Source organism: Eupeodes corollae, chromosome 1 (assembly GCF_945859685.1).
Source record: "Eupeodes corollae chromosome 1, idEupCoro1.1, whole genome shotgun sequence".
In the NCBI taxonomy this organism is placed as follows: Eukaryota; Metazoa; Arthropoda; class Insecta; order Diptera; family Syrphidae; genus Eupeodes; species Eupeodes corollae.
In genome coordinates this window covers 130,576,676-130,603,032 of record NC_079147.1, presented here as the reverse complement: position 1 = coordinate 130,603,032, position 26,357 = coordinate 130,576,676, and the positions used below count along the sequence as shown (strand labels likewise).

General features: G+C 31.3%; 1 protein-coding gene across 10 annotated transcripts in view; it reads right to left on the bottom strand.

The window, feature by feature from the left end:
* Positions 1 to 484: 484 nt before the first annotated feature.
* LOC129953806 (proteoglycan 4) overlaps positions 485 to 26,357 on the bottom strand; it is a 127,362-nt gene continuing 101,489 nt past the window's right edge. For 7 of the 10 annotated variants that reach the window (XM_056067274.1, XM_056067270.1, XM_056067273.1 and 4 more), the window contains 4 exons: positions 22,018 to 22,176; positions 9,424 to 9,645; positions 7,495 to 7,608; positions 485 to 1,662 (listed from right to left, as the gene is read on the bottom strand). In XM_056067274.1, coding sequence (XP_055923249.1) covers positions 1,394 to 1,662; positions 7,495 to 7,608; positions 9,424 to 9,645; positions 22,018 to 22,176 — 764 coding nt within the window. In that variant the 3' untranslated portion in view covers positions 485 to 1,393. The remainder of the gene's footprint in view (positions 1,663 to 7,494; positions 7,609 to 9,423; positions 9,646 to 22,017; positions 22,177 to 26,357) is intronic. The other 3 variants (XM_056067276.1, XM_056067280.1, XM_056067278.1) reach the window with 1 other exon arrangement.

Below are 26,357 nucleotides of genomic sequence, written 5' to 3'. Positions count from 1 at the left end.
ACTTCATGAGCAGTCTCCTGGATGTTAGAAATAGAAGAGTGCCCAACATTAGGCTTGATCGTGATCCCTGCGTTAGTAAAGCTAGCACAAAATTATTAACAGCTGCATTAATTGGAACATAGAATTAGAACACACAAATTCCCAAGCCTTACACTGACAGGCTAAAAGACCACATCAATCATCAACAACCATAAAAAAAATATATTACCAAGGGACCTGAATAGCAAGAAATACATGAACTATTATCAGCGCTCAATACAAATGCAAATCTATCGTACTAGGTGAGGATAGGTTATCTTCTACAATTCTTATATAAAGGGGAATTTTGATGGGTCACGTTTTACGGAAGGAGTTTGTAGTAAATGTTTAAGGTGGAAATTAATATCAGACATTGCAGTGGGTAGGGTACCTTGAAAAAATTATACGATAGTTTCTGATAACTTACCTGAAAGATCTAGACTACGCATGCGATCAACCGAAATAATGTTGAGTTTGATATACGAAGGTTTCATTTATTTGTTTAAATTTTCTTAAGTCATTTAAAAAAAATGATGTACCTAGGTATCATCAAAAAGTTTTAAAACAAAAGCCATTGCTGTTGAAGATGACCACTTAACATACAAATATGTATATTGAGTACCTTTTTTTTTATAAATTCTCGATTAAAATCATTAGAGCCAATAGAGAGAAGACATTCTCTGGAAGTCTTATTTTTAACAAAAATGTTGATTTCGGCAAAAGAAAACACATTTATGAAATTTCTACAACCTTAAAAATGATCGTAAGGTATTATTGTATTATTTGATGATGTTTAAATTTTGACTCCTTTTTTCTTTATGTTGTTTGGACGGGTTGTTTTGTATGATTATTTTGTTTTCATGAAGACGTCATTACAAATTTTCAGGGTCAAAAATAAAGTACTCGTTGGAATTTGAAGTTAATGTTTAAAAGCAGATTGGACTTTAGATCTTAAGTTCATGATTTTAAATTGAAGCGAGTATGACAGTGAGATTTCGATTTAAAACGATTTTTTCCAAATTCCATAACTGACTACTTGATTTTCGATTCTAGTGAAACTCAACTAAATAACATTTTGTCATTAAAAACAATTAATATTTCTTTCGTATAGTAGCTGATTTTTAAAATATTTTGAATCAAATGAAAACAAATTGTTAAGACTCATATTAAAGTTGTAGTTGTTAATTTTTTTTGTTTTTAACAAAATTCAAAAAATTATTTTCTCTTGATTGCTTTGATTTAGTATTTTTTTTAATTTAAGATCATCTCATTTGTTTCGGTTTAATAATATACTACTCTGTAGTAAGAGTAAACTCAGTTTACTCGTTGATCATATTTATCTAATTAAATTATATATGGGTAGATATAAAAAGCTTTAGACGCTGTCTTCTTTGCTGCCTCCCCAGAAGCGGTCAAAGCGATCACGAGCTTTTTCCAAAACATCTGTTGCATTACTGCGAACTGTTATCGCTGATGTATCTGATTCTAAAGTTGGATCATCTAAACAACGAAGTGATGATTCTGGTATTGGCTTATCGAAGCGAAGGTTTCCACCGGTAGTACCATCGCTTAAAATGTTCGTTTCATGTTCCCCAGTTGGACTACCTGATGATTTTGGATCAATAAAATCGACTCCTTTCCAATCTGAAAGAAATTAAATATGTATGTTCTTTAAAAAAATCTTCATTTTTGTGTGTACTATTTTAAAGTTATGAAATATTTTAAAATGCAGTAATTTATGTGTGGGTGATTACATTATTACGGTAACCATACAAAACAGAATGCGACTTACACTAGTAACTTACCTACCCTGTACAAAATTTCAAATTTTATTTTGTGTAACAAATCAATCTTAGTACCAGTAGAATAATGTTGTAGTTATTTGTTCCCTAAATATTTTTAGTAGTAATTTTGTAGGTTTCTTTCATTTATAAATACAACTGTCAAGTGCATTCTTTTCACGTCACATCAAACAATATAAATTTAAAGAGTTGCTAGAGTTATTAGCTTACGAGATACTTTGGATTTACCCCATTTTTACTTGCGACGTATAGGAACTATATGGCAAGTTTTGCATTCGTGCATATAGAGAATATATAATATCAAACATGATATTATGATATTAGAGAAGTCGAAAAAAGTGGTTCCGCGATTCCGTCCGGTAAACCATTGGGTCGATTGACTTCAAACTTGAATGTTCAGGTTTTGAGCAGATTCGCGTTAGGCGTTTTTTTTCATTTTTTTTAAAGATCAAAACAAACAGTGGTCCCCATACATATTTTTTGGTCATAAAACGAAAATTCAAATGTTCTCAAAAACTAATCGATTGATTTTTTTTTTAATTTTCTCTAAAATTTTATTTTTTAACTTGGCTTCTTTAATTAAGAAAAACATATTTTTGTATTGCTCAGGAAAGGTACCGCTCATAGAGTAGTTACTTTGTTATTTTAATTTTCTCACCAACTTATGAACTAATTTCAGTTATTTATTTTCCGAATAAGCTCTTTATGCCTAATATTTGATTATCAAAAATATATTGAATTTTTATTTTTCAAAATTCTCAATCTCAAAAACAGGTCAAAATTTTTTTACGAAATTCAAATGTAAAGCGTTTATTTACAATCACTAAACAACTGCATACCAAAGATATTTTAAGAACAAAATTGAGAAATTTTATATATAAAAATTTAATTATATTTAAATTTTTGAAGACAAACTTATTTTTCGGAAAAATTTTGAATCTTAAAATATTTTTTTTTTTAAATTATTTTATCTGTGCATGAGCCCGAAAGAGCGCATTATTTTGACAAAATTGTAATAACATTACTATCTTTTATCCAAATGAATGCATTTGGTACACATTTAATTGATATATTTAATTAACAATCTATTTTAAAGTGCTTATCAAGAAATATTATCTGGGTACATTTGTATAAGTGATTTTAAAATATTATTCTTTACGAATAAGGTTATTTCACACATATTTTACTTGCCTTCGCCTATATAAAAGAATAAATACTTAGTACAGTTTAAGAAACGGACCAGAAAGAGTATAAGTACATATATATTTTCTATTAGAAACACTTTTTCAACGTATGTATACACATTATACCTGTATATTTGTTACGTACAACCTCACAACTATAGATTAACTGTCACTTCATAACTAAAATCCAAAACGCATAAGAGCCTGACTGTAAGCAACACATTAATAGCAATTTCTTGTGCTTGTTCGAATGCTTGCTTCTTTTAAAATTTAACGAAACAAATAAACTGAACGTAATAACTCCATGTTTGCGCTAAAAACTTGTAGGAAAGAAGGAATACTAATAACAATCCTTCATTGTCATCATTAACATGGCTGAGCACACCCATGAACTACACAAACAATAATCGATCGCTTTACAATTTAAACATACATGTTCTTCCTCTTTCTTATCTCCAGCTAATTTATTTTCCATCCTGGTCCTTCTTAAATGAAATTAAAATAAAGTATCCAAAGGAAAAAGCTTTGAACGAACTACTTGAATACACAAACAATTGTTTTCGTGAAGTATGCTTTCAAGTATTTTTCATTTCCGGGATGAGTTATCCTAGGATGAGTTGTGTCTTGGGATGAATCACAGGTTTTTTGACTAATCAAATGGCAATTATATCTTTGAAGACAAACATATTTTACAGGTATATTTTTAAATCTTATATAGGTACTTTTTTAAACAGACGTTTGCATACAGGAGCAAGTTCGTGCGACCCAGTCGTGCATTTTATTTGTTTAAGTTTTTATTGTAAAAAGAACTAAGAGCTCAACTTTTGTGAAAGTCGGAATCTTTCGAGATTGTTATCTGTCTGATTTTTGAGATATGGACAAAGAAAAATAGTACGGATTGAGAAATATTAAAATTTTCAATTCGACGAATCAGATCGATATAAGTTCTCAAGGACCAATATTTTCTTAAGAACGAAAATGTTCACACAAATCGCATATAGGTTTCCAAGCAGTGAATTTGAAATAAACATATTTTACGACAAATGAAAAAAAAATCTGTCAAAAATATACCGTTGAACTTTGGGTCGAGTGTACATTATATCTATAAGACTTCTGCCGTTTGATGATTTTGCTGACGAATTAAAAACCACCTTAAGTTTTGTTGTGGTGTTTTGTTCTCATAACTGCTTGATTTGAAAGGTAGTATTTTTCAAAATGAGGTGTCTGTAATTTTCATCATGTGTCCGAGCTGAAAATATAATATTTTTATCTTTATTTGGTTCTTTTAGTTGCAGTAACTCATGATAAGGTTTTCTACATGCTTATCGCTGAATTTCTTGATTATGACAACATTTTCCCTACTTATAGTTGGGGCGTTTGTAGCAAATATTTCGGCTTCTCGTAAGGGTTCTTCGGTTTTCTGCACTAATTAACATGTTTTTTCGGCACTTGCACTCAGTGTCTGGTATTGGCTTCTCTTTCTATTTCTCTTGCGCTGTGTGCAATTTGTAGGTGCTTATTTTTCAAATCATATTTATATTTTGAATGCTCTTTCAAACACTCTTCTAGCACTTCGATGTAAAGATTTTTAATGCCATATTTTCTCAAATCATTGTTGTAAAGATTAATTGTCTCATCGAATAAAATCTCTTATATATCTATCCGATCTAATGTCTCAATAGCAATAGCAGGTTGTTTGGGGTTTGAAATTTGTTGATTTGTCGTTTACAATTTCGTAGATTTGTTTGAATCAAAAGGACTATTAAGAGTTTTTAGTTGGTGATATTCGTTTTAGTTGCCTCTACTCACAACTCGTTAATCACTAATAAGTTCTTTATTTTAACATTGAATTAAATTGAATTCAAAGTATACTCGTACATTTTTACAAATAATGTTAACGCTTGTCAATATTTTCGTTCCCGCAACTCTATTTTAATGAATGATTATTTTATTTCTGGTTGGGAAAAACTAAAGAACAATCAAAAACAAATTTATATTTGCCTCATATATTCCAAGTCTTTTTGTTTTATACTGGCTTAGCTTATGTCCATATGCTCAGCTCACCAATTCTACTTAGTTTAATAACCAAGGATTTTACGTTTGGAAAGCTTTTTTCGTCGTCTATGTCTTCAAATAAATTTGTTCATACAGATAATTTCACAAAAAGATACACAAAGGATTCTCAACAAAATTGAGGGGGTGGTTTTTTTTTACTAAATTTAAGAGCATTTACTGACCCAAAATATCTCAGGACCCAATAATGTTAGCATCTCCAATTATATGTTTATAATGTGACGTGAATAAATGGAATTATTGACTTCAAAATGATTTAATATTGTGCTTAATTTTGTTGTTGATGTCCTAGTAAAAATTCAATCCGTATTTTTTTGTAAAAGAAATACAGACTTTCGAAAAATGTTATGACTGAGATATCACCGAATATGTGTCAAAAAGTGGTCGCAAATTACCTCAAAAGAAATGATGCTTGTATCAATTCGCGTAATGGTCATTTTAATGATGTAGTGTTTTATACATAAAGGCAGATTCAGAATTTTTAATGAAAAAGAAGTATGAAAAAAAAAAATTCATATGTGTTTTATTTACCTACTTTTGGAACCGTAAAATGGATAACCCTCTATAATGTAACGTATAATGCGCAATAATGATTTAGGAGTCTCATCGATGTTGTCAAATGTATCCTGCTCACAACGCTGCCAAACGGTTAAGCAAGACATATTTTTAAGCTAAATTTAGCAATTTGGACATTAATGTTTTACCGATGAGTTCCTTTACCCACACTATCACAAATAGGAATTAAATATGACTCAAAGGACATTTCAATAAACGAATTTCTGTTTCGTCTTGAACGGGCAAAGGATAGTAATAATGTAAACTATGGTACACATATTTTACCATTTTTCTTACATGAACAATCCATAGGCTACTCGGTCAAGTTTACGGCTAGCAATAATCGAACAATTCATTAGTCTTGAAACAGGTTCGAAGAAAGAGCTTCGAGAGCGAGTGTTCAAAAAATAAAAGAAAATAAGATTCCATTTAATTCTTTCTTCTGTGTTTCTAAGGCAGACGGCCAGAAACAATTCATTGTCGGAATAGTTACGGCGCAAATTCGCTATCGAGTTAGAGCGAACGTTCTATATGTGTTTGTCATACCATCGCTAACCTAACAATTATGTTTAGGGATGTATTTTGAAGGATTTTAAAGCTAGTTATTCAAATAATTTCCGTAATTTCATAAATTAATTAAAAATATAGGTTTTAGGTTAAGCAATCGAGTGCCATTTGAGCGATCAAGATGGAAAAGTACTATAGAACACATTAAAATTATTAATGTTATTCCTAATGAAAGGCTTACAAAAGACACGTTTGGTAGAACATTTTACTTACAGCAATACAAGCCCTGATGTACCATGAATTGGATCGCATGCTTGCTTCAGGGGTCATAGCCAATGTTCTTCAGTCGAATTAGTAAGAAAACCTTAAAAAGAATCGCTTGTGTTTGGACTTTCGGAAGGAAAATTCACATCAAAAGGCAGCATTTAATTTTTCGACTCTTGCTTCTCCGATGGCGAACATTTAAAAAAAAAGTTAGAACCGGAAATTAAAAAAAGGGTCTGTGCAAGCGTTAAAAACAATTAAGTCAGCCTTAACTTAGGATGTTTTCCTTTTAAAGTTATTATTATTACATAGCATTTACGCTTAAACGACTATCGAACTGCTTTTGTTCAAATTAAAATGAGGTTGAAATTAAAGTTAATTCATAAATTAACGAAAAATTTCAAATATTTCACTCCCTCATACAAGTGCTACTCATGGGTAGTGGCAAATTATGTCTTAACGACAGTAACCAGCATTTGTTTTGTGTTTCTCAGACTTTAATCCATTTAATACTACTTGTATTAAACGTTCTGAAAAGACATCCCTAATCCAACGATAGAGGGATTCATGAAAACCGAGAGCACATATTTTCGATAAGAGAGATTGATGCGAAACTCTATAAAATGCTTTTGAAATATCAAGTGAATTTATTTCACTTTCTTTCAAACAATTAAAGAATAGTTCTGCGGTTGGGTGCGATAATCTATCAAATCACCTGGGTGCTATGAAAGCTGTACTGCTGATAATTTATTCTTCGAGATACTTCTTGAGCTTATAATTTATCAGAGTTCCCATGACCTTGGAAAGAAGAGACGTGAGTGAAGTTGGACCTAATAAGAGGAAAAGGAGTAATCGCCTTTTCAAGGGCTGGGCAAATGGTTTTTTCCATTCGGTCCTTTGGGGTTAGGAAGAGTGATTATATCTAGGTAATATACAAAATATTTTAAGCTTTAAATGTGTAATTTTAAGACTATAAGTTAAAAATTTTACCGTCATTTTTTTCTCAAATGAATCTTTAAAAAAATGGTCCAATTTCGGTTAAAATAAAATCAAAACAATTTATTTTTAATACAATTATAAAAAGTACTTACTATCCATTCTGGCCTGCTCAGTTAATTCTGGAGGAGCAGATTGTGGAGCTGGTGGAGGTTTTTCCACTGGTGTCGAAGCTTTTATTTCACTTTGGGGTCGACTATAATTCTCTCCTGTAAGTAAACAAAACAAAAAAAAATGATATAACGGCTCCTTTTATAGGAAAAAATAAACAGATAACATTTTGCCTCAACAATTTAAGCGAACGGGTTTTGTCAAACTCAGAATATCAAAAGTAACACAATGACACTGAGTAATCAGTCGTATTTATGATCTCATTAAAGATTCCAGGAAATAACATTGTGCTGAAATTGGAAAATGTTTTTGATTGGCATAAAATAATGTACACTGTTAATTTTGCGTCACCAATAAAGTTGTGAAGGATATATTAACATTGTAATCTGATGATTATGAATTCAAAAGCATAAAATCTCAAAACTATCGATTACAACTCCAAGACAGTTTTGTTATTTTGTACAAACAGAATTGGCTAAACTTTAACTCAATTAAATGTTTTGTGACTTTATTTAAAAAACATACTCCTAGATCTCGTTCATAGTTTTGAAATTCTTGTGGATTTTATTCTAATCTCCACTTTTCGAACTAAGGTATGTACGAGTACGCCTTTTTACGAATCTGTTCAACGCATTATTCAAATCCGACCTCTGTTGGGTTAATAATGATATTTGTCTTTATTCATCTTGAACTTAAATCATTTAAGCAAATTTTATGTTTCTATCAAGTCATTGGAAAATATTATGGCTATTATTCTGTAAGATCACCTTTTGTGTTCAAATATATTTGTAGACTCTGTTGATTCTTCATGCTTATGCCAAAAAATACATCTGCTCTAAATTTCATTATAAGATAACATTATAAGTTATAACATTTTACTTATATTACATATATTTATTTTGTTTGCATTAAAAACTTCACTGAGATCATGTTTCGTATATTTTCATTGTGTTAAGGTGATTTATCTATACTGCCCCCACACAACCCCTTTAAAATTTTTGACGTGTTGTTAGGATAAAATTTTATAAATAAAATATGTGCAGGTTCTCATTTTATTTTTGCTAAAATTTCCAGACTGTTGTTTAGACAATAACACAATTCACTCTCAAGAAAAAAAACTAAATAACTCTTTCTTAATACTAGGTACAATAGTTAAAAGATTCTATACATAAATTATTCAAAGAAACAAAAATTATTATTATTATAAAACATTAGAGAAACCAAAAAAGTATTTTCCTTGGAGCAACTACTTTTAGTATATTTTTTATCTCAAAAACTAAGATCGTTTAAGGAACCGGATTTCTGTTCTTATTGAAAAATTAATATAATAGCATTGAATTTTAAGAAAAAATAAAAAACAAATAACCTTGAAGCAAACATTTTACTTTATTTCAAGTTTAAAAAATATTTTTTTAAAAACTACTCACTCAAACAAGTTAATTAAAAATTAAAGTTATTACGGTATGTATTACCGTCATATTTAAATATTTTGCTTTTCCTAAATGGGCTGAAATAGATCCCCCTACCTTACGATTGTATTCTTGTCTTAACACAACCTACTTGCTCTAGCCTTTCGGTGTATTTTTGAACAATCATTCGTTATGTAATTTCCAATTCAAAATATCTTTAAAATTTTATAAAATTTTTCAGTTGTAAGATATAAATTAAATATCAAATCTCTGAGCAAGCTGCGTATTATAAAAACAAAAACAATAATTTGTAAAAAGCATTTATCTATGAAAATAAAAATATCTATCTATCTATCTATCTATTCGTTATTAGAGTTTATGAATATAATTATAATTATTTAAAAAATGTAGTGTCGAACTGCGAATCTAAGTAAGTTTGATTTGATTTGGTTTTGACTTAATTTGTGGATTTTTTTTTGTTTGTAATTTTATAAAATTACTTACCTTCCTTAACATTTTGTGTAACAGTAAATGTCTTTCCAGTATCTAATGGAACAGTCCAGTTGACGGGGTCCGGAGATCGCATTATGATTTGCTCCGGAGATTTAACCCTTGTAGGTTCTGGGGGTGATTTAACAATGGGCTCATCATTTATTTCAGGAGCTGGTTGAGGACTAAGGCTTGAAATTAAAATACCAGTATCCTTTGATGTCAATTCTCCATCATCTTTAATAAGAGAAAGAAATGTTTTATTTAACAAAAGAAACTTTACTCAATTTAAAAAAAGGGGAATGGCATTTGAAAGAAAGATTTTAAACATTTCTATTAAGTAAAAACTAAAAGTTATTTCAATAAAGGTTATATAACCTTTCATAATGGGTATACATAGATACAAGGCAAATGGAGTTTGGCAGTAGCTACTGCGTGGTTGAACTGTTGAAGTTAAAGTAAAAAATAACCTAAAACTACGAGCATTTATAACTTATAAATTACTTTTTATATTTCGATTATACATAATTATATAATTGGGGTCTTCTTGTAAACATAAATAGTGAAAGTGCATACAATTTTCAAAACTGATTTGAAGTACCTAGTTAGATACAACCAAATTTAAACTTTTGAAGTGTTATTTAAGCCATTAGCCTATTTGTTTATAAATACTAGAACCAAAGTATCCACGGAGTGTAAACAATTTTAAACTTAAAATAAGGAAACGGCTAAGTGGTTGCCTTTTAATCTGTAAAACCAGTATCCAATAATACAGATAATAAAAATCTTGGCATCATTAAAAGGCTACCCTTTCAAAAGCAGCATTGAGAAATATGCAATTTGGCGGGAAACTTGTCAAAATTTCTGGTAAAATATTATGCTTTAAGCATACTGAGAAATACCCTAAGCACCCCTTAACAAATTAGAAATTCGTCGTCGTTTTTGTACATTTTTAAGGTCTAAAGATAGTGAATAGATAATATTATGTGAAATAAATTTTAAAAACTTACATCATCAAAAATGGTTCTGAAATTAAAGGCAGTTCATTTTATTCCAAATATTGGACTATCCATAATTTTCCAGCCGTTGTATGTAAAGAGCTTATTATTCTCAGCAGTTATTTAACACAACAATGACTTGCTCAACAATTACCATTCACTAAAAAATTAACAACATGCATCTATAATCATTGACTTCTTATGTGATTCTTTTTTTCACAAGTTTCGAGCTTATAATTTTTTAAATTTTGTTTTAGATTTGAACTACGGAATAAAAAATCCATAACTTAAAGCACCCAAACAGTTAAGTGAGTAGCTGAAGCTTGATAGAAGTAATTTGCTTTTGCAGCTGCCAGAAGGTTTAGTTATTGATATGTTGATATATATAAAATATCATCAGTGAAAGGCCTTTGCTTTGATGATTCAATAGTGTTTGAAATGTTATAGTGACTGACGTATTCCAAATGTTTTTATTTCTGCTCTCTCAATTTGGTGTATTTTCTTTTAATCCACTTACTTTTTCTTAGTTCTTTCCATTTAACATTTTAATTTTTGAGTCGCACGAGTGAATTTCTCAAAACAAAATTCATTTAATAATGGTCTTAGGGAATTACAGGTTTAGTGTTCTTGACCAACCATTTCTTTCTTTCATTTTCTTCTATAGACGAAAGTTATTCTCTCCCAATTTTTTCTCTATATTACTCATCTAATATAGATCCTAATAAACCCTTTCGTCATTCCCAGTTTTCCTCAATAAAAAAACTGTAGACTATAATTATATTTCTCAACTCCAGAATCCATATCTAAATTTTCTAATGATCATAACCAGAATCTCATTACAACAACAATAAATACATTTTTTCTTAACATAATATAGTTTTTAAGAAAAAAATCTATTGAACAACTTAGAACAGGTAATAACACATTTTCAAATCAAGTACCTTGGCAAAAAAAAAAAACTATTATTCACGAAAACTCTCCATTTTATCAATAAAAAAATGTACTTTTTATTTGGAAACGATATCAGGTACTAATTGAGAGAAAAATAAAAACCTAAAACTAAATTGATTAAAACGTACTGAAAATTAAATTTTTAATAAATGAAGATAAATATACTCAACTCCTCGAATAAAGCTTTACATAAAACAGCTTAAGCTTATGTCTTGGGATTACATATCTATCTACCCTTTCAATAATTTCTCTAAATAATAAAATCGACCTGTTTAAACAATTTAAAATGTTTAACTTTTGTTGTAAATGGCCTCAATCTGGAATTACAACCAACCAACTGCTTCTGCGACCAAGGAAGGATCTGCAAAGATTTGTGAAGAAATTACTTTTCTAAACTATGAGGAGGAGAGCTTCAGCAAATGCACTTTATTTCAAGAAACCTCGTGTTCTTCAACTGCCCAACATCATCATCAAATTGTAATACGTTTACTAGGTTGATTATATTTAATTTATTATACTCTCTTTAGTAGGTATTAACAAATTCTAAACCAAAACAATAGATCTCATCTTTTTTCTTCAAATAATCCAAATTTTTATTATTAAATAACACTTGTACAATAACAGTTTTCTTCCCAGTTTTGTAAAAGTTTCGGTGACAATCCCATAAGGATGTGAATAATACACCACTACACGATCTCCAACTTAGAATCCCGTCTTGTTTAATCTTGTGTCGTACTCGTACGTTGTCTTCATTCGATCAGGGGATAGCTGTATTTCTTGGTTACGTCATTCAACTTTCGGTAATCAACAACCTTATACATCCGCCCTTCTTTTTTCTTCTTGAAGTTCTCAATCAAATCTACTTCATTATGGTAATTATTTCCTCAACTTCACCTTGGGACAAGAATGGTTGTTTCATCTCCTGTGTTTATTCAATGTTGCACCATTTGTGTCCTTCGACACAAATCATAAAAATATCGACATTTCTTTAAAGACGAAAATTACCAGGTCTTCATTTTGTTGTTTCGGACAAACGCAGAATAAGCTTATTTTTTATCCTGCTTCGCAAAGTTCCCGCTTGCTCATTTACTTTTCAGCTCATCACATTAGAGCTATTTCAGTTACTCGCTCTATTTTTCGCGAACTTCACTGCACAAAAAGTTGTATTCTACTTTTCTGACAACAAATAAGTGGACGGCTGGGTCGTTCGAACTTGTTATCGTTTCCAAAGACTCAGTGTACAAAAAGTCCCTATATTTTAATATTTTCCTATAAAATTCGTTCGTTTTAAAAAAATAAATGTCATCTAATTAATACAATTTTATTATTTTCATTTCTATTAAATTGTTTTTCGAAAATCGTTAGAGCGGTTTTTTTTTTAATTATTTTTTGTATCATGAAATCTTTCAATTTTATTTTCAAAAACTTTTAGTTTGCAGTTACTTAGAACTTATTGACATAATTTTTTTTTATAAAAGGCTTACTTTAGAAGAATTGTAAATGGATATTAGTCATTGAAGTAAAAATGTAACGAGTGATTACGGAAATAAATCAAAAAACAACATAAACAAATCAGAAAAAAAATTAAATCTTTATTCAAATCTATAGTATGGTCAATTTCAATTTCTTTCACAGTAGTTTGACGATTTGCATGATCTTAAACGAAATATTGCCCAATCATTCGGGCAGCTCATAATTAGCTCCACACAGTGTCTTTTTCCTGATTTATTGGTAGCTCTAGCAATGCTTCTAACTGCTTTAAGTCTTAACTCCAAAGCAGTTTTGATATTTCACGTATCCATTTAACCAGAAATAAGCTTTGTCGCTGAATACAATGTTTCCTTACAAAAAAGTGGATCTTCGTGCAACTTTTGAAAAGGCCAATCAGTGAAAATTTAATTTTGAAAAGCTTTGCATCTATATTCTTCCGCAAAAATGTTCACATAGTATAGAAACAGACCCAAATGATGCGGACGGTGCGGCACCACTAACACCGGTTGATACAGCTGCGATACTTTCAACAGCAGGATATTCTGCTAAGATTAGTGACCCCTAGAAACTGTTTTAGCGGACGTAATTTTATAATAATTACAAATGAAACAAATAATTAATACCTTAGATTTTTATTTTTATTTGTCAAAGTTAAAAAATGCGTTTTGGAAATTTCCATTTAACCGTCTTTGCTTAAATATGCTAAAACTAGTGACATTTAAGATAAGGAAACTTGTACAAAATCTTTACAACACTTTTGCCAAGTATTGATTCATGACTTCTGTATATGTCTCAACATGAATATTATAAAGGCAAACCGGTGGAAATGCCATTAAAGTTCTTAGTACGCACCATCGCACAGTCCCTTAATCATAGAGAGTAGATTTAAACACAGTGTTAGACTCTGGCTCTATCAAGGAATATAACGCAGTATATTGTGAATAATTGCTAAAATTTGTTACCCTTTTGGTGTACTCATCTACATGTCGTAATGAAATCAACTAACTGAGTTAAACAGGTATTTAAAAGTCATTGTCAACAAGTGAAGAGGGGTAAACTCACTGGCGACAAAGTCCTGCGTGGAAAACCTGCGAATCTGCTTACTAGATGCGTAAGTGCATCATGGTGGGTAGGCTTCTAGGAGCGACTGATGGAGTGGTTAAAAAAGGTATGTATATATATATATACGTACATATATCTACGTATAAAGGTTCATCATAAAGTTGAAAATAGGTGAGGTTGACCTCAAACTTGTAAGTTTTAGATTAGCTACGTAGAATTATAAACATAAACATATACAGATGTCTCACGCCTATCAAGAAATTGACCTATAAAACTAAAAAAGTTATATTTTAAAAGCTTTTAGCAAAAATCTTTCCTAAAATGGAAGCTCTTTATGAAACATTTGGATCATATTCTCTCTTCATGGAGAGAAGTTAAAGTTGTTTTTATACGCAAAGCAGGTTAATGCTCACATTAACCCTAAAGGTCTACCTTCATTTCTTCTTAAGACCTTAGAAAGATTGATTGATACCCATTTAACGGCAAGTATTGATGCAAGACTTCTATCTCCATCTCAACATGCCTACGGTAAAGGTAAATCGGTGAAAACGTTACACACACTAGTATCATAGTGAGTTGCTTACCTTGACATCGATGGTGCTTTTAACAAAGTGGACACATCTGCAATCACATCTGCACTATTATCTCTGAACGTAGCGAGTTTACTTGGGGATCATAATTAAATGTTGAATAATTAACACAAAACTGGACGACACTTTTGCTAGAAGATTAGTTTGTAGAGACACACCAAAAGGTGGTGTTCTATCCACCCTCTTCTGAAACCTATTGGTAAATAAAATCCTATCCAATCTGGATGCGGAGGGTTTTAAAGTGAGTGCATATGCGGATGATGTTGGTATGGAATTTTCAGGAAAGCAGGTGGTCGGTGTGGGCTGGGTGTCAACCCACACAAATCCGATGTATTCCTATTTTCGAGAAAATACAACATTCTCTTAATTAAATATATTCGGTTAAAGTTCTCAGACGAAAACAGGGTCTTATGTTAGACAAACAAATTTAATTAGAAACGTATTATACAAGAAAGAGTCAAAAAATCTACTTTCGCTCGCTACCAACCCTAAATTACACATCGTTATTCAGACTGATTTTATTGTATGGTGTTACAGCATGTTGGATTGCTTAAGAAAAACCTATAAACCGCTTCAAACTAGGTAAAGTCCAACGTTTAGCTTGCCTATGTATAGACAAATCGCTTCTCACGACTCCATCTGCGCCTCTGGACACCCTACTCACCTAACACCCTCTGATATACTAAGCAAACGATAACTGTATTTCGCCTCAAAACTTCATCGCAGTGGGCTAACAGCAACTTCATAATTCTTAGGTATTTAAAATCAATTACAAAGCGCACAGACTACCCATTACCCAACTGCAATTCGACAGACAGTTTATATATACCTTGCTGATCTTTCTGGGAGGATAGGGCATTTCTGGAAGACGAGTCAGTGAACTTTTATACAGATGGATGAAAAACAAAAGAAGGGGTTCGTGGAGGTGTGTACTCTGAACGACTGAAATTAAGTTCCGCCTTCATAATCATTGTAGCGCGTTCTAGGCGGAACTTTTAGCGATGAAAGAAGCCCTTTTCTTACTTAAATAAAACGTGATATCAACATCTGATATCCGTATTTTCTCCTATAGTCAGGCCGCTATCAAATCACTGGACTGTTTCTATAAACTCAATAACAGTCCATAACTGTCGATTATCTCTTATGAAGATGGCATAACAGTTTAATATTATCCTTTGCTGGGTGCCGGGCCATAGAGACAATCCAGGAAATTGAAAGGCAGATGAACTCGCCAGGAATGGTACAGTACAACCCATTCTACCACGTTTGGCAAATGCTGGTATACCAATCGTTACATGTAAACTATTGCTAATGCAACCCATTCTACCACGTTTGGCAAATGCTGGTATACCAATCGTTACATGTAAACTATTGCTAATGCAGAACGCTATAAAGAAGGCAAACACCTGGTGAAATAAGATCACTACGTGTCAGGTCACAAAAAAAATCTTGTTCTGCTCTAGTTCAAAAACGCAAGACTTACCTACGAGAATTCTTCTATAACAATCTAAGGGAATCTTAATCAAGAAACCCTCAAAATGTATGAGGTATAATAATGGGCCATTAACCAAGCCTAAATTAATTAATTCATGGCAGAATCAACAAATACAATTTTTTGAAAATTAACACAGAGAAGTCAAAAATGTGCTGTTATGGGTTCACAGTGTCTGGGAACGAAAAAATTAAATTGTATATAGAGAAACATAAAAAATATTGTTTGTAAAAATCTTTGTGGCTTCTGCCATAATCATCATCATTAAATACATTTTGTTTACAGATAATATCACCAACAGATGCAGAAAACACTTTCAAACAAATTCAGTTAGTGTTTTTTCTAATAAAGCAATTTAAAAAAAGTAAAGAGTTTGTTTGACCCCAAATGTCTCTTAAACCATTAAGGCTGGCGCCTTAATTTTCGACCCGAAAGAATAAAACCTTAAAACAACTTCTAAAAGTTGGTAAAATTTAATTTTCGTCTCGCATTTTACGAACTTACAAAAATTTAAAATTTTGTCCTGAAACAAGAATCTGATACTCTATTCGAATATCTCGAGATTAAATGAAGGTATATTTTTTTATAAAAACTCGTATATCAGTCTCATTTTGTATAAGCATTAGGAAAATGTTGCATCCACGTATCACGTCCTGCTAAATCTAAGAGAAAATAATGCTGCGTTTTTCTTTTTTAGTTCAGAGCTGAGCTCTGAGCAGAGTCTGAGCGAACAGAGTAAAGTAGAGTAGAGTAGAGTAGAGTAGAGTAGAGTAGAGTAGAGTAGAGTAGAGTAGAGTAGAGTAGAGTATAGTAGAGTAGAGTAGAGTAGAGTAGAGTAGAGTAGTAGAGTAGAGTAGAGTAGAGTAGAGTAGAGTAGAGTAGAGTAGAGTAGAGTAGAGTAGAGTAGAGTAGAGTAGAGTAGAGTAGAGTAGAGTAGAGTAGAGTAGAGTAGAGTAAGTAGAGTAGAGTAGAGTAGAGTAGAGTAGAGTAGAGTAGAGTAGAGTAGAGTAGAGTAGAGTAGAGTAGAGTAGAGTAGAGTAGAGTAGAGTAGAGTAGAGTAGAGTAGAGTAGAGTAGAGTAGAGTAGAGTAGAGTAGAGTAGAGAGTAGAGTAGAGTAGAGTAGAGTAGAGTAGAGTAGAGTAGAGTAGAGTAGAGTAGAGTAGAGTAGAGTAGAGTAGAGTAGAGTAGAGTAGAGTAGAGTAGAGTAGAGTAGAGTAGAGTAGAGTAGAGTAGAGTAGAGTAGAGTAGAGTAGAGTAGAGTAGAGTAGAGTAGAGTAGAGTAGAGTAGAGTAGAGTAGAGTAGAGTAGAGTAGAGTAGAGTAGAGTAGAGTAGAGTAGAGTAGAGTAGAGTAGAGTAGAGTAGAGTAGAGTAGAGTAGAGTAGAGTAGAGTAGAGTAGAGTAGAGTAGAGTAGAGTAGAGTAGAGTAGAGTAGAGTAGAGTAGAGTAGAGTAGAGTAGAGTAGAGTAGAGTAGAGTAGAGTAGAGTAGAGTAGAGTAGAGTAGAGTAGAGTAGAGTAGAGTAGAGTAGAGTAGAGTAGAGTAGAGTAGAGTAGAGTAGAGTAGAGTAGAGTAGAGTAGAGTAGAGTAGAGTAGAGTAGAGTAGAGTAGAGTAGAGTAGAGTAGAGTAGAGTAGAGTAGAGTAGAGTAGAGTAGAGTAGAGTAGAGTAGAGTAGAGTAGAGTAGAGTAGAGTAGAGTAGAGTAGAGTAGAGTAGAGTAGAGTAGAGTAGAGTAGAGTAGAGTAGAGTAGAGTAGAGTAGAGTAGAGTAGAGTAGAGTAGAGTAGAGTAGAGTAGAGTAGAGTAGAGTAGAGTAGAGTAGAGTAGAGTAGAGTAGAGTAGAGTAGAGTAGAGTAGAGTAGAGTAGAGTAGAGTAGAGTAGAGTAGAGTAGAGTAGAGTAGAGTAGAGTAGAGTAGAGTAGAGTAGAGTAGAGTAGAGTAGAGTAGAGTAGAGTAGAGTAGAGTAGAGTAGAGTAGAGTAGAGTAGAGTAGAGTAGAGTAGAGTAGAGTAGAGTAGAGTAGAGTAGAGTAGAGTAGAGTAGAGTAGAGTAGAGTAGAGTAGAGTAGAGTAGAGTAGAGTAGAGTAGAGTAGAGTAGAGTAGAGTAGAGTAGAGTAGAGTAGAGTAGAGTAGAGTAGAGTAGAGTAGAGTAGAGTAGAGTAGAGTAGAGTAGAGTAGAGTAGAGTAGAGTAGAGTAGAGTAGAGTAGAGTAGAGTAGAGTAGAGTAGAGTAGAGTAGAGTAGAGTAGAGTAGAGTAGAGTAGAGTAGAGTAGAGTAGAGTAGAGTAGAGTAGAGTAGAGTAGAGTAGAGTAGAGTAGAGTAGAGTAGAGTAGAGTAGAGTAGAGTAGAGTAGAGTAGAGTAGAGTAGAGTAGAGTAGAGTAGAGTAGAGTAGAGTAGAGTAGAGTAGAGTAGAGTAGAGTAGAGTAGAGTAGAGTAGAGTAGAGTAGAGTAGAGTAGAGTAGAGTAGAGTAGAGTAGAGTAGAGTAGAGTAGAGTAGAGTAGAGTAGAGTAGAGTAGAGTAGAGTAGAGTAGAGTAGAGTAGAGTAGAGTAGAGTAGAGTAGAGTAGAGTAGAGTAGAGTAGAGTAGAGTAGAGTAGAGTAGAGTAGAGTAGAGTACAGTACAGTGCAGTACAGTACAGTACAGTACAGTACAGTAGAGTTCTGAGCAGAGTATGTCCAGAGCTCTCTGATTCAATTATGAAACAACTTGAGCACTAAACTGTCATGATTTAAAATGTCGCCAGTCATAAAGTTGTACCGGCTTTCAAATATTAAATTGTTTGTGTTCAGAATTTTACTCCGTTTACTCTGTTATTTTATTCTGAGATCACATAGCGCGGTCTGAACATTTTCAGAACTAAAAAAGAGGCACGTATTTGCAGCTGTGAACGATCAGTGCTCAAAAAGAAACACAATTATTTTTTTGACAGTTGGAGCTCTACTCTAAACTAAAAAAGAAAAACGCCATATGAGTCAATCAAATGAATATTGAAAATATTAAAAGAACGAACACTAAAAAATTAGTTAAATCTGCTTCCCATTCCTACACCGCTTTTATAGCATCGTTAGATATGGATTGCTCTAATAAAAACTGCTTTGACGGTACTATTTCTAAGCCTATGGCATTCTTTACAATCTAAAATGCGTTGGTTCAAGGTATGGATTTATTTACAAAATTATTTATTCTAATTAAATTTATTGCTAATGCCACTGACGCTGGCTGTCTGAATTTCAATAATGTTTTAAAATGTCTTCTTTTAAAATTGACATTTAACTAGTTGTCATTTCATGAAAGACGACTAATATCTGTGCTTAACTAGTGCAACTAGTGTTGAATGTTCTTAGAAAACCTCTTAAAAGCAAGAACTTGAACATAGCTCTTTAAATTGTAAACAACAGGTTAACCCTCCTCCGATTTCCATATTTTTTCTGCTCAAGCTCTTATATTATTTAAAAAATTATTTACGTCAATATCAATTTTTCCGATTTTTCGTTATATCGAAAACTTCATAAAAATACAAACTAATTTTGAACAAAAATGGATAAATTGTATGTATTCAAAATTAATTATAGACTCTTTGAATACAAGAGCAAGTTCGTGCGTCCCAGTTATGTATTTTATTTAATAAAGCTTTATGTGATTTATGTTCGGAAAACATAACATCAAACATATATTTTTTGGTTCCCTTTGTTTATAAGTAATTATCTTTTTTGTGATGAAATTTGTTTTAATTTTTAATATTTATATTGCATCGTTTGTTATTTATTCATATTATTATTTTAGTTTTGTATTTCACTATGTGTAAACTTCGCTTTAACTGAATAAGCACACACCTTTCCTAAGGCATGTGGTCATTTTTTTCCAAACCTTTTTATGCTTACTGTGGTCTATTTCACCAAACTACAATTACAATCACAAATTTGTAATTGTAAACTACAACTACAAATTTGTAAAATGATTTTCCGTTTCACAAACTAAAAAATTCAATCCAACAAATTTGTAAAAAAAGAGACACAAAGTAATGGAAATTCTAATTTCCGATTACAAAAAAAAACGACGTAACGACATTCTTAAACTGCAGACAATATTCTTATTGCAAATTACAAACTGTAATGAAATCTACACATCATGTTTCTATTGTAAGAAATTTTCACAAACTGAACAAAATTGTTAATATATTTGATTTGGTGGAACACAAACTTAAAAAAATGTATTTTACAAATAATGAAATTTCTACAGATTTCCCTTTGTAATCTACAACTACAATTTTGTAAAACAATTATCTCGTCAAACAGAAAAAATCAATTTTTCTAAAATTTTTTTTAAAAAGCACTTGTAATTTACAATTTGTAAGTTGGTGAAACAGACCACTGGTTGCAAAAGATAATGACAAAATAAATTTGGGTTGGGTTCGAAATCCTGTATGGATCCTGTATCTCAAAATACTGTATTTCAAAATATACTGTATGTACAAAATACTGTATGATCAAAATACTGTAGCTCAAAATTCTGTATCTTAAAATTCTGTATACCAAAATTCTGTATTTCAAAATGCTGTAAATAGGCTGACAAATAAAAATTTTTATTTGTCAGCCTTTTTACAGCATTTTGGAAATCAGAATTTTAAAAACAGATTACCTTTATAAAGAATACATATTTTTTCATTGGCATAATGTTCTAATATACTTCCCTTGAACAAAAACATTTGATGAATCATTCGTCTTTGAATTAATAAAAACAAAACGAAAGAAATGGTATCTTCTTTTTATTTTCTCTTCCCGTTTTCTTTTTATTTTTGTTGTTGTTGTAAATAAATTTGTATATACAATTCATAGATTGTTACTTATATGTAAATATTATTGCCTATTGTTATTTACTTATTTATAATATGACTTATTAATGTATTCTGTTTTTTTACTTGTTTGGAGTTTTAATAAATGATATAATGTACAAATGTACATACATACATACATAAAGTTCTGCTTTTGTTGTTCTCTATAATGGAAGATTAAGAGCGGAATTTTTCAAAAATACAGTATTTTTAGATAATGTTTTGCTCATACAGCATTTTGAGAAGAAGAATTTTGAGATACAGTATTATCAGATACAGTATTTTGACAACACTGCATTTTGAGATACAGTATATTAACCATACAGTATTATAAATATACAGTATCATACAGCCATCATACAGAATTTTAATCATACAGTATTTTAAAATACAGCATTTCGAGCCGCTCCCAATAAATTTTGAGTTCAAGCAAAAGGTCTTATTCTTTTGCGCACACTCTGAAGATGTAAATCTTAAAACTTTCAGTTAAGTAAAATACATTTTATTGAATTAAATAAAAAGTGATGTTAAAATTTAACTTATTAATCGTGTATGTTAATTCTAAAATTTTTTAGATCAATGTAAGCAGTTTTAAATATCAAGCGGAATACAAATTAAAAAATTGAGTTTGGTATCGGATAAATGATATTTTTTGGAACATTTATATTTTTTCTTATTAATACAGATTTGCAGCCATTGTTTTTTCCGATATTTGATACCAAGCTTCTTTGTGTTTAGTCTTGGTCAGATAATAATAATAGCATTTGATTTAGAAAAATAAATATTTCACTCATTTGCTTGAAGGCTGTAGTAAGGCAAAAAGTCCTATTTTACAAAAAAACAATTTTATTAGTGAACTAGTAGTATGTTTTAATTATATTTATGATGGGCAATCGAGAACAACTAGTGATAAAAGTTGCATTCTTAAACAATGTACTACAACTGAGATAATGTCACTTTTATGAACAAACAAGTAAAAGTATGTACATATATATGAATAGATTACAAATTAACATCGTCATGAAGCGACAAACTTTATAAAGTTTATGAAAAACTTGTGTTTTTTTGAGTTATCACAGTCTTCAAGTAAATGACTGCTATGCACAAATTTAATGTACTACAGCTAAACAAATAAAACTAATAAAATGAAATAAGTGCTTTAAAAACTATAATACACACGCTAATTTTTGTACTTACGTGGTCTAAGTTTTCTTTCGGTCACCATTGCCGTATTCGGTGTTGAAACAGGAGTTTTCTTTCCTGTTGTGTTATGCGCTGGAGCTGTGCTAGAAGACCGAATTTGCCGTTTTGGCGATACATTTTCGATAACACGTGGACCAACGGATTGAGAACGGGCTAAAACGTTTTGGAAATATTTTAATTTTCCTGTTTTTTGTTAGTTATATAGGGAGGATACAATGAACAATTGCTTTAACTTTCATAAAACGTTATGGCTGTCCGATAACATTATTTAATTTTTCAACCAACAAAACATGAACATCTTAAAATATATTGACAACAGGATAACACAATTCAAAGGTTGTTAATTAATTTCGCACAACTAAATAGTTTTCTAAAATGTCATTGTTTTGAATTGTTCTTCTGATCATATTATAATTTACATAACTTAAAAGCAGAAAAGCATAAGCTAGAAAAATTAAAGGAAAATATCAGTGGCCTTTATGCTTTTCATAAAACAAAATAATGCAACTGCAAAAATTCAGTTAAAAATCTTAAATGAAGAACATACCTGCTCACTTAAATAATTTATACTATATTCTTATTGAGCGCAAATCAATTAAATATTCGTAATGATACTATGAAGGACAGAAAAATAAGATTCAAAATATGCTTGAGAGTTGAAGAACTTCTTTTTTCAGTTTATTATTATTATTATTATTATTATTATTATTATTATTATTATTATTATTATTATTATTATTATTATTATTATTATTATTATTATTATTATTATTATTATTATTATTATTATTATTATTATTATTATTATTATTATTATTATTATCATTATTATTATTATTATTATTATTATTATTATTATTATTATTATTATTATTATTATTATTATTATTATTATTATTATTATTATTATTATTATTATTATTATTATCTCTTCTCTTTTTTCCTAATACCTTTAAGATTTGTTTTACTTGTTTGTATTTTTTGTATATGCTCTTACGTTACTCCAGTTTTCTCGCCTTTTTGAAGTTTTTGAAACTGAAACTTCTTAGCAATACTTTCAATTTGTTGTACCAATAAATTAACTTTAATCTTTATTAGACCTTTTGTTTTAAATTAATTCGATCACTTGAATTTGTATTTGTACTTACGACACATAGGAACTATATGGCAAATTTGAATTGGTAAAACCATTCGAAGTCGAGATTTCAATCATACATTACATTGCGATGTAGAGAAGTCGTAAAAAGTGGTTTTGGCTATTCCGTCTGTCTGTCCTTGCCCATACACCTTAAACCATTGGGTCGATTGAGATCAAACTTATGAGTAAAGGTTTTCAGTAAAATTAAAAATTCGAATTTACTCAAAAAGGAACCGATAATTTTGTATGAAATTTTCTCTAAAATTCTTTTAATAACTTGGCTTCTTGCAGTACAAAAATATTTGTTTGTTATTTTGATTTAAAATTTTCTCAGAAAAAAATGTCTGCACAAGCTTTGTATTGTCTAAATAATATTTAATATACAAAAGTGTGTTTTTTTGCATTTTTTAAGTTGATATCTCTACTGGTGTTTAAGATATGGAAGACGAAAAAAAAAGATTTTCAAAGTTACGGGTTTTCCAACGTACGGACATAACAGAAGACGACCGGGAACAAAATGAAGTGCTGGGACACACCAGCGTTTATTTTGTTTGTATACAATTTGAACCCATCTAAAACGACTTGAACTGAACGGTAGGTTAATTTTAACCCAACAAAGAAGATACTAACTTAATCCAAATAGTGAAATAAATCATGAGGTCGTCAATGTATCTAATGCTACAAACGCCACCGTCGATTACTAAAATCTTTAGTTTTTTCTTACTCTTCTCTGCCATAATATATGAACGTCAAAAGTCCATCGTCAACAACCTTATAGGTCCTTATCAGTTTGTTTTTAGACCAGGAAAGTCCATAGTTGATCAAAAATTCACATTAAGGCAGTTCCTGGAAACACCCAAGAACATCAAATCACCCACAATCTCTTCATCGATTTCAAGGCCGCATATGACAGCATCTACAGGGATGAATTGTATAAAGCTATGTCTGCTTTTGGCACCCCTGTCAAACTCGTCCGTTTGTGCATGATGACCTTGAACAGTTCGCGCTGCCCCATAAATTTAAAAAAAAAAACTTAAAAGAACCTTTAAAAAAGGCTTTATACAAGGTATTGCGCTGTACATCGTACTTGAAAGAATAGTGCAAAGGTCTCACGTCAACACTAGAACCACTATCTTTCAAAAGTTTGTCGAATTAGTAGCATATGCTGATGACATTGATATAATCAGAAGAACTCAGCGTGATGTCAATAGGGCTTTTGCGAGCATTGAGACAGAGGCGACAAAAATGTGTTTAATATGCTGGCATCAAAAAAGGGCCTGACCGACGTCAAAACGTCACCATCGACAGACATAACTTTAGGCTAGCTATGGACTTTGCCTATGAACTCAGAAAACAACACCAACGCTGATATTTAACGAAGAATAACTCTTGCTAACCGCTGTTTCTTTGGCTAAGAAAGTAACTGAGTAGTAAAGCCCTCTCTCGAGTTACCAAGTGTCACTATATAAGGCCCTCGTCATCCCCGTCCTGCTTTTGAGAGCACCTTGGGTTGTTTCGAGAGAACACGTTACCGTATACATCGAAGGTGAGTAGAGGAGAAGTTTAAACGACGCGACGAGCTGTTCGGGCTGTACATGTAGCCAAAAAGGGGGAAATTCCAACGACTAAGATGGCTGGTTCACGCAGAATTAGCAAAAGACAAACATCTCATAAGAGGAAGTCAAATCATATGAAAAGAAAGCTTTTGGTTGTGGAATATGTATACAATTGGATAAATTCCTCAACTTTAGAATAGAATATTTAAGTTCATATGAAAAAAAGGGGTATAAAGTCAATATTTCAATGTAATTAAATAAATTGGGTGGTGCAACAGACCGTTGAGAACTAGGGCCTAGTGACTTACAACTCTCAACTTTTTTCTGTGTGCGGGATGGAGGGGACCTACAGTTTATATGCCGAATCCGAACGGCAAGTTTGAGAAAGCTCATTTCATGAATTTGTCTATTTCTCGCAAGACTCAGTACCCGTGAAAAAACTTTAGATGGCATGGGCAGGATCGAACCCAAGAACCCTTGCATGACAGTCCAATGCACTAAGCATCATGCCACGGGTACTAAAAAAAATTCAATGTATTAATTTAATAATAAACACAAAACATACATAAGAACGTTTCGAGAATACCAATAAGTTTTATTTTGTGGAAATAAACCATCTTAACTATTTTGCAAATATCAGAAACATTGTAAGCTCCAGTTATAGTCTGCGTTTATGGAAGTCATATTTAAATAAAAGTGCTTGATAAAAAAGGATCCAGAAACCATTTTGATTCCCTCTTAATCCCATCAAGAATTAAAAAAGCCTTATTATTGAATGAGTTTATGTGTTGTGAGAATTTAATGCTTGCATCAAGAATAACTCCAACGACACACATCATTTACACGATATAATGATGCTCTGTGGAATAAATAATTAAAAGAAATTACAAACATTTTTCTTTTAAAGAGTTAACTAAAAAAAGTAACCTAAAAAGTGAGCAGATTCTTCGCTTGAGTTTGCCGAAAGCCCTTAGTGAGTTTAAGGTAGGTTTGTATAATTGGATGTTTGTACCTATAGACGATTTATAGTAACCTGGATGCTTCAGAATTGCATTCTACATTGTTGCAGAATGTTCTCAAATACGTTCGTTGGGTTTTCCTTATTTCTATTATTTTTAAATAAGGGTTTTCCAATAATGGCTTTAAACTTGGCCATTTGGAACGTACGCAACTAATCAATCAGCGATGCTCAATTCTTTAAAACTCCAACGCAAAGTGGTTCATAGGCGGCCAGAAATTATTTTATCGACTTTTGAATATTTAGATTTTTTTGATACGATTAAATAATAATTAAATCATTGGAACCCGTTTTTTTGTGAAACCAATTTGTAAATAAGAATTAAATTTTGAGTCCCAAAGTTAACCAACGAAGCTTCAGTGAGTTTGAAGTAAAAAAAGATTATTTTTAAAAAGCATTATTTGTAACTACTCTTTTTTTGTTCACGATTTTTGAAATTTGTATCTTTTCTTAGGTTAAATTAAAATTTCACCTAAGAAAAATGTATTGTTCCCTGGTCTTCTCCTGTGGGACACATAGTACTTACATAGAACCATAAATTATCGAATATTACAAAAATAAACAACTGATATGTAACTGCAAATTTTGAAATGCGCCCAATTTATGTCTAAAGACCCCCCGA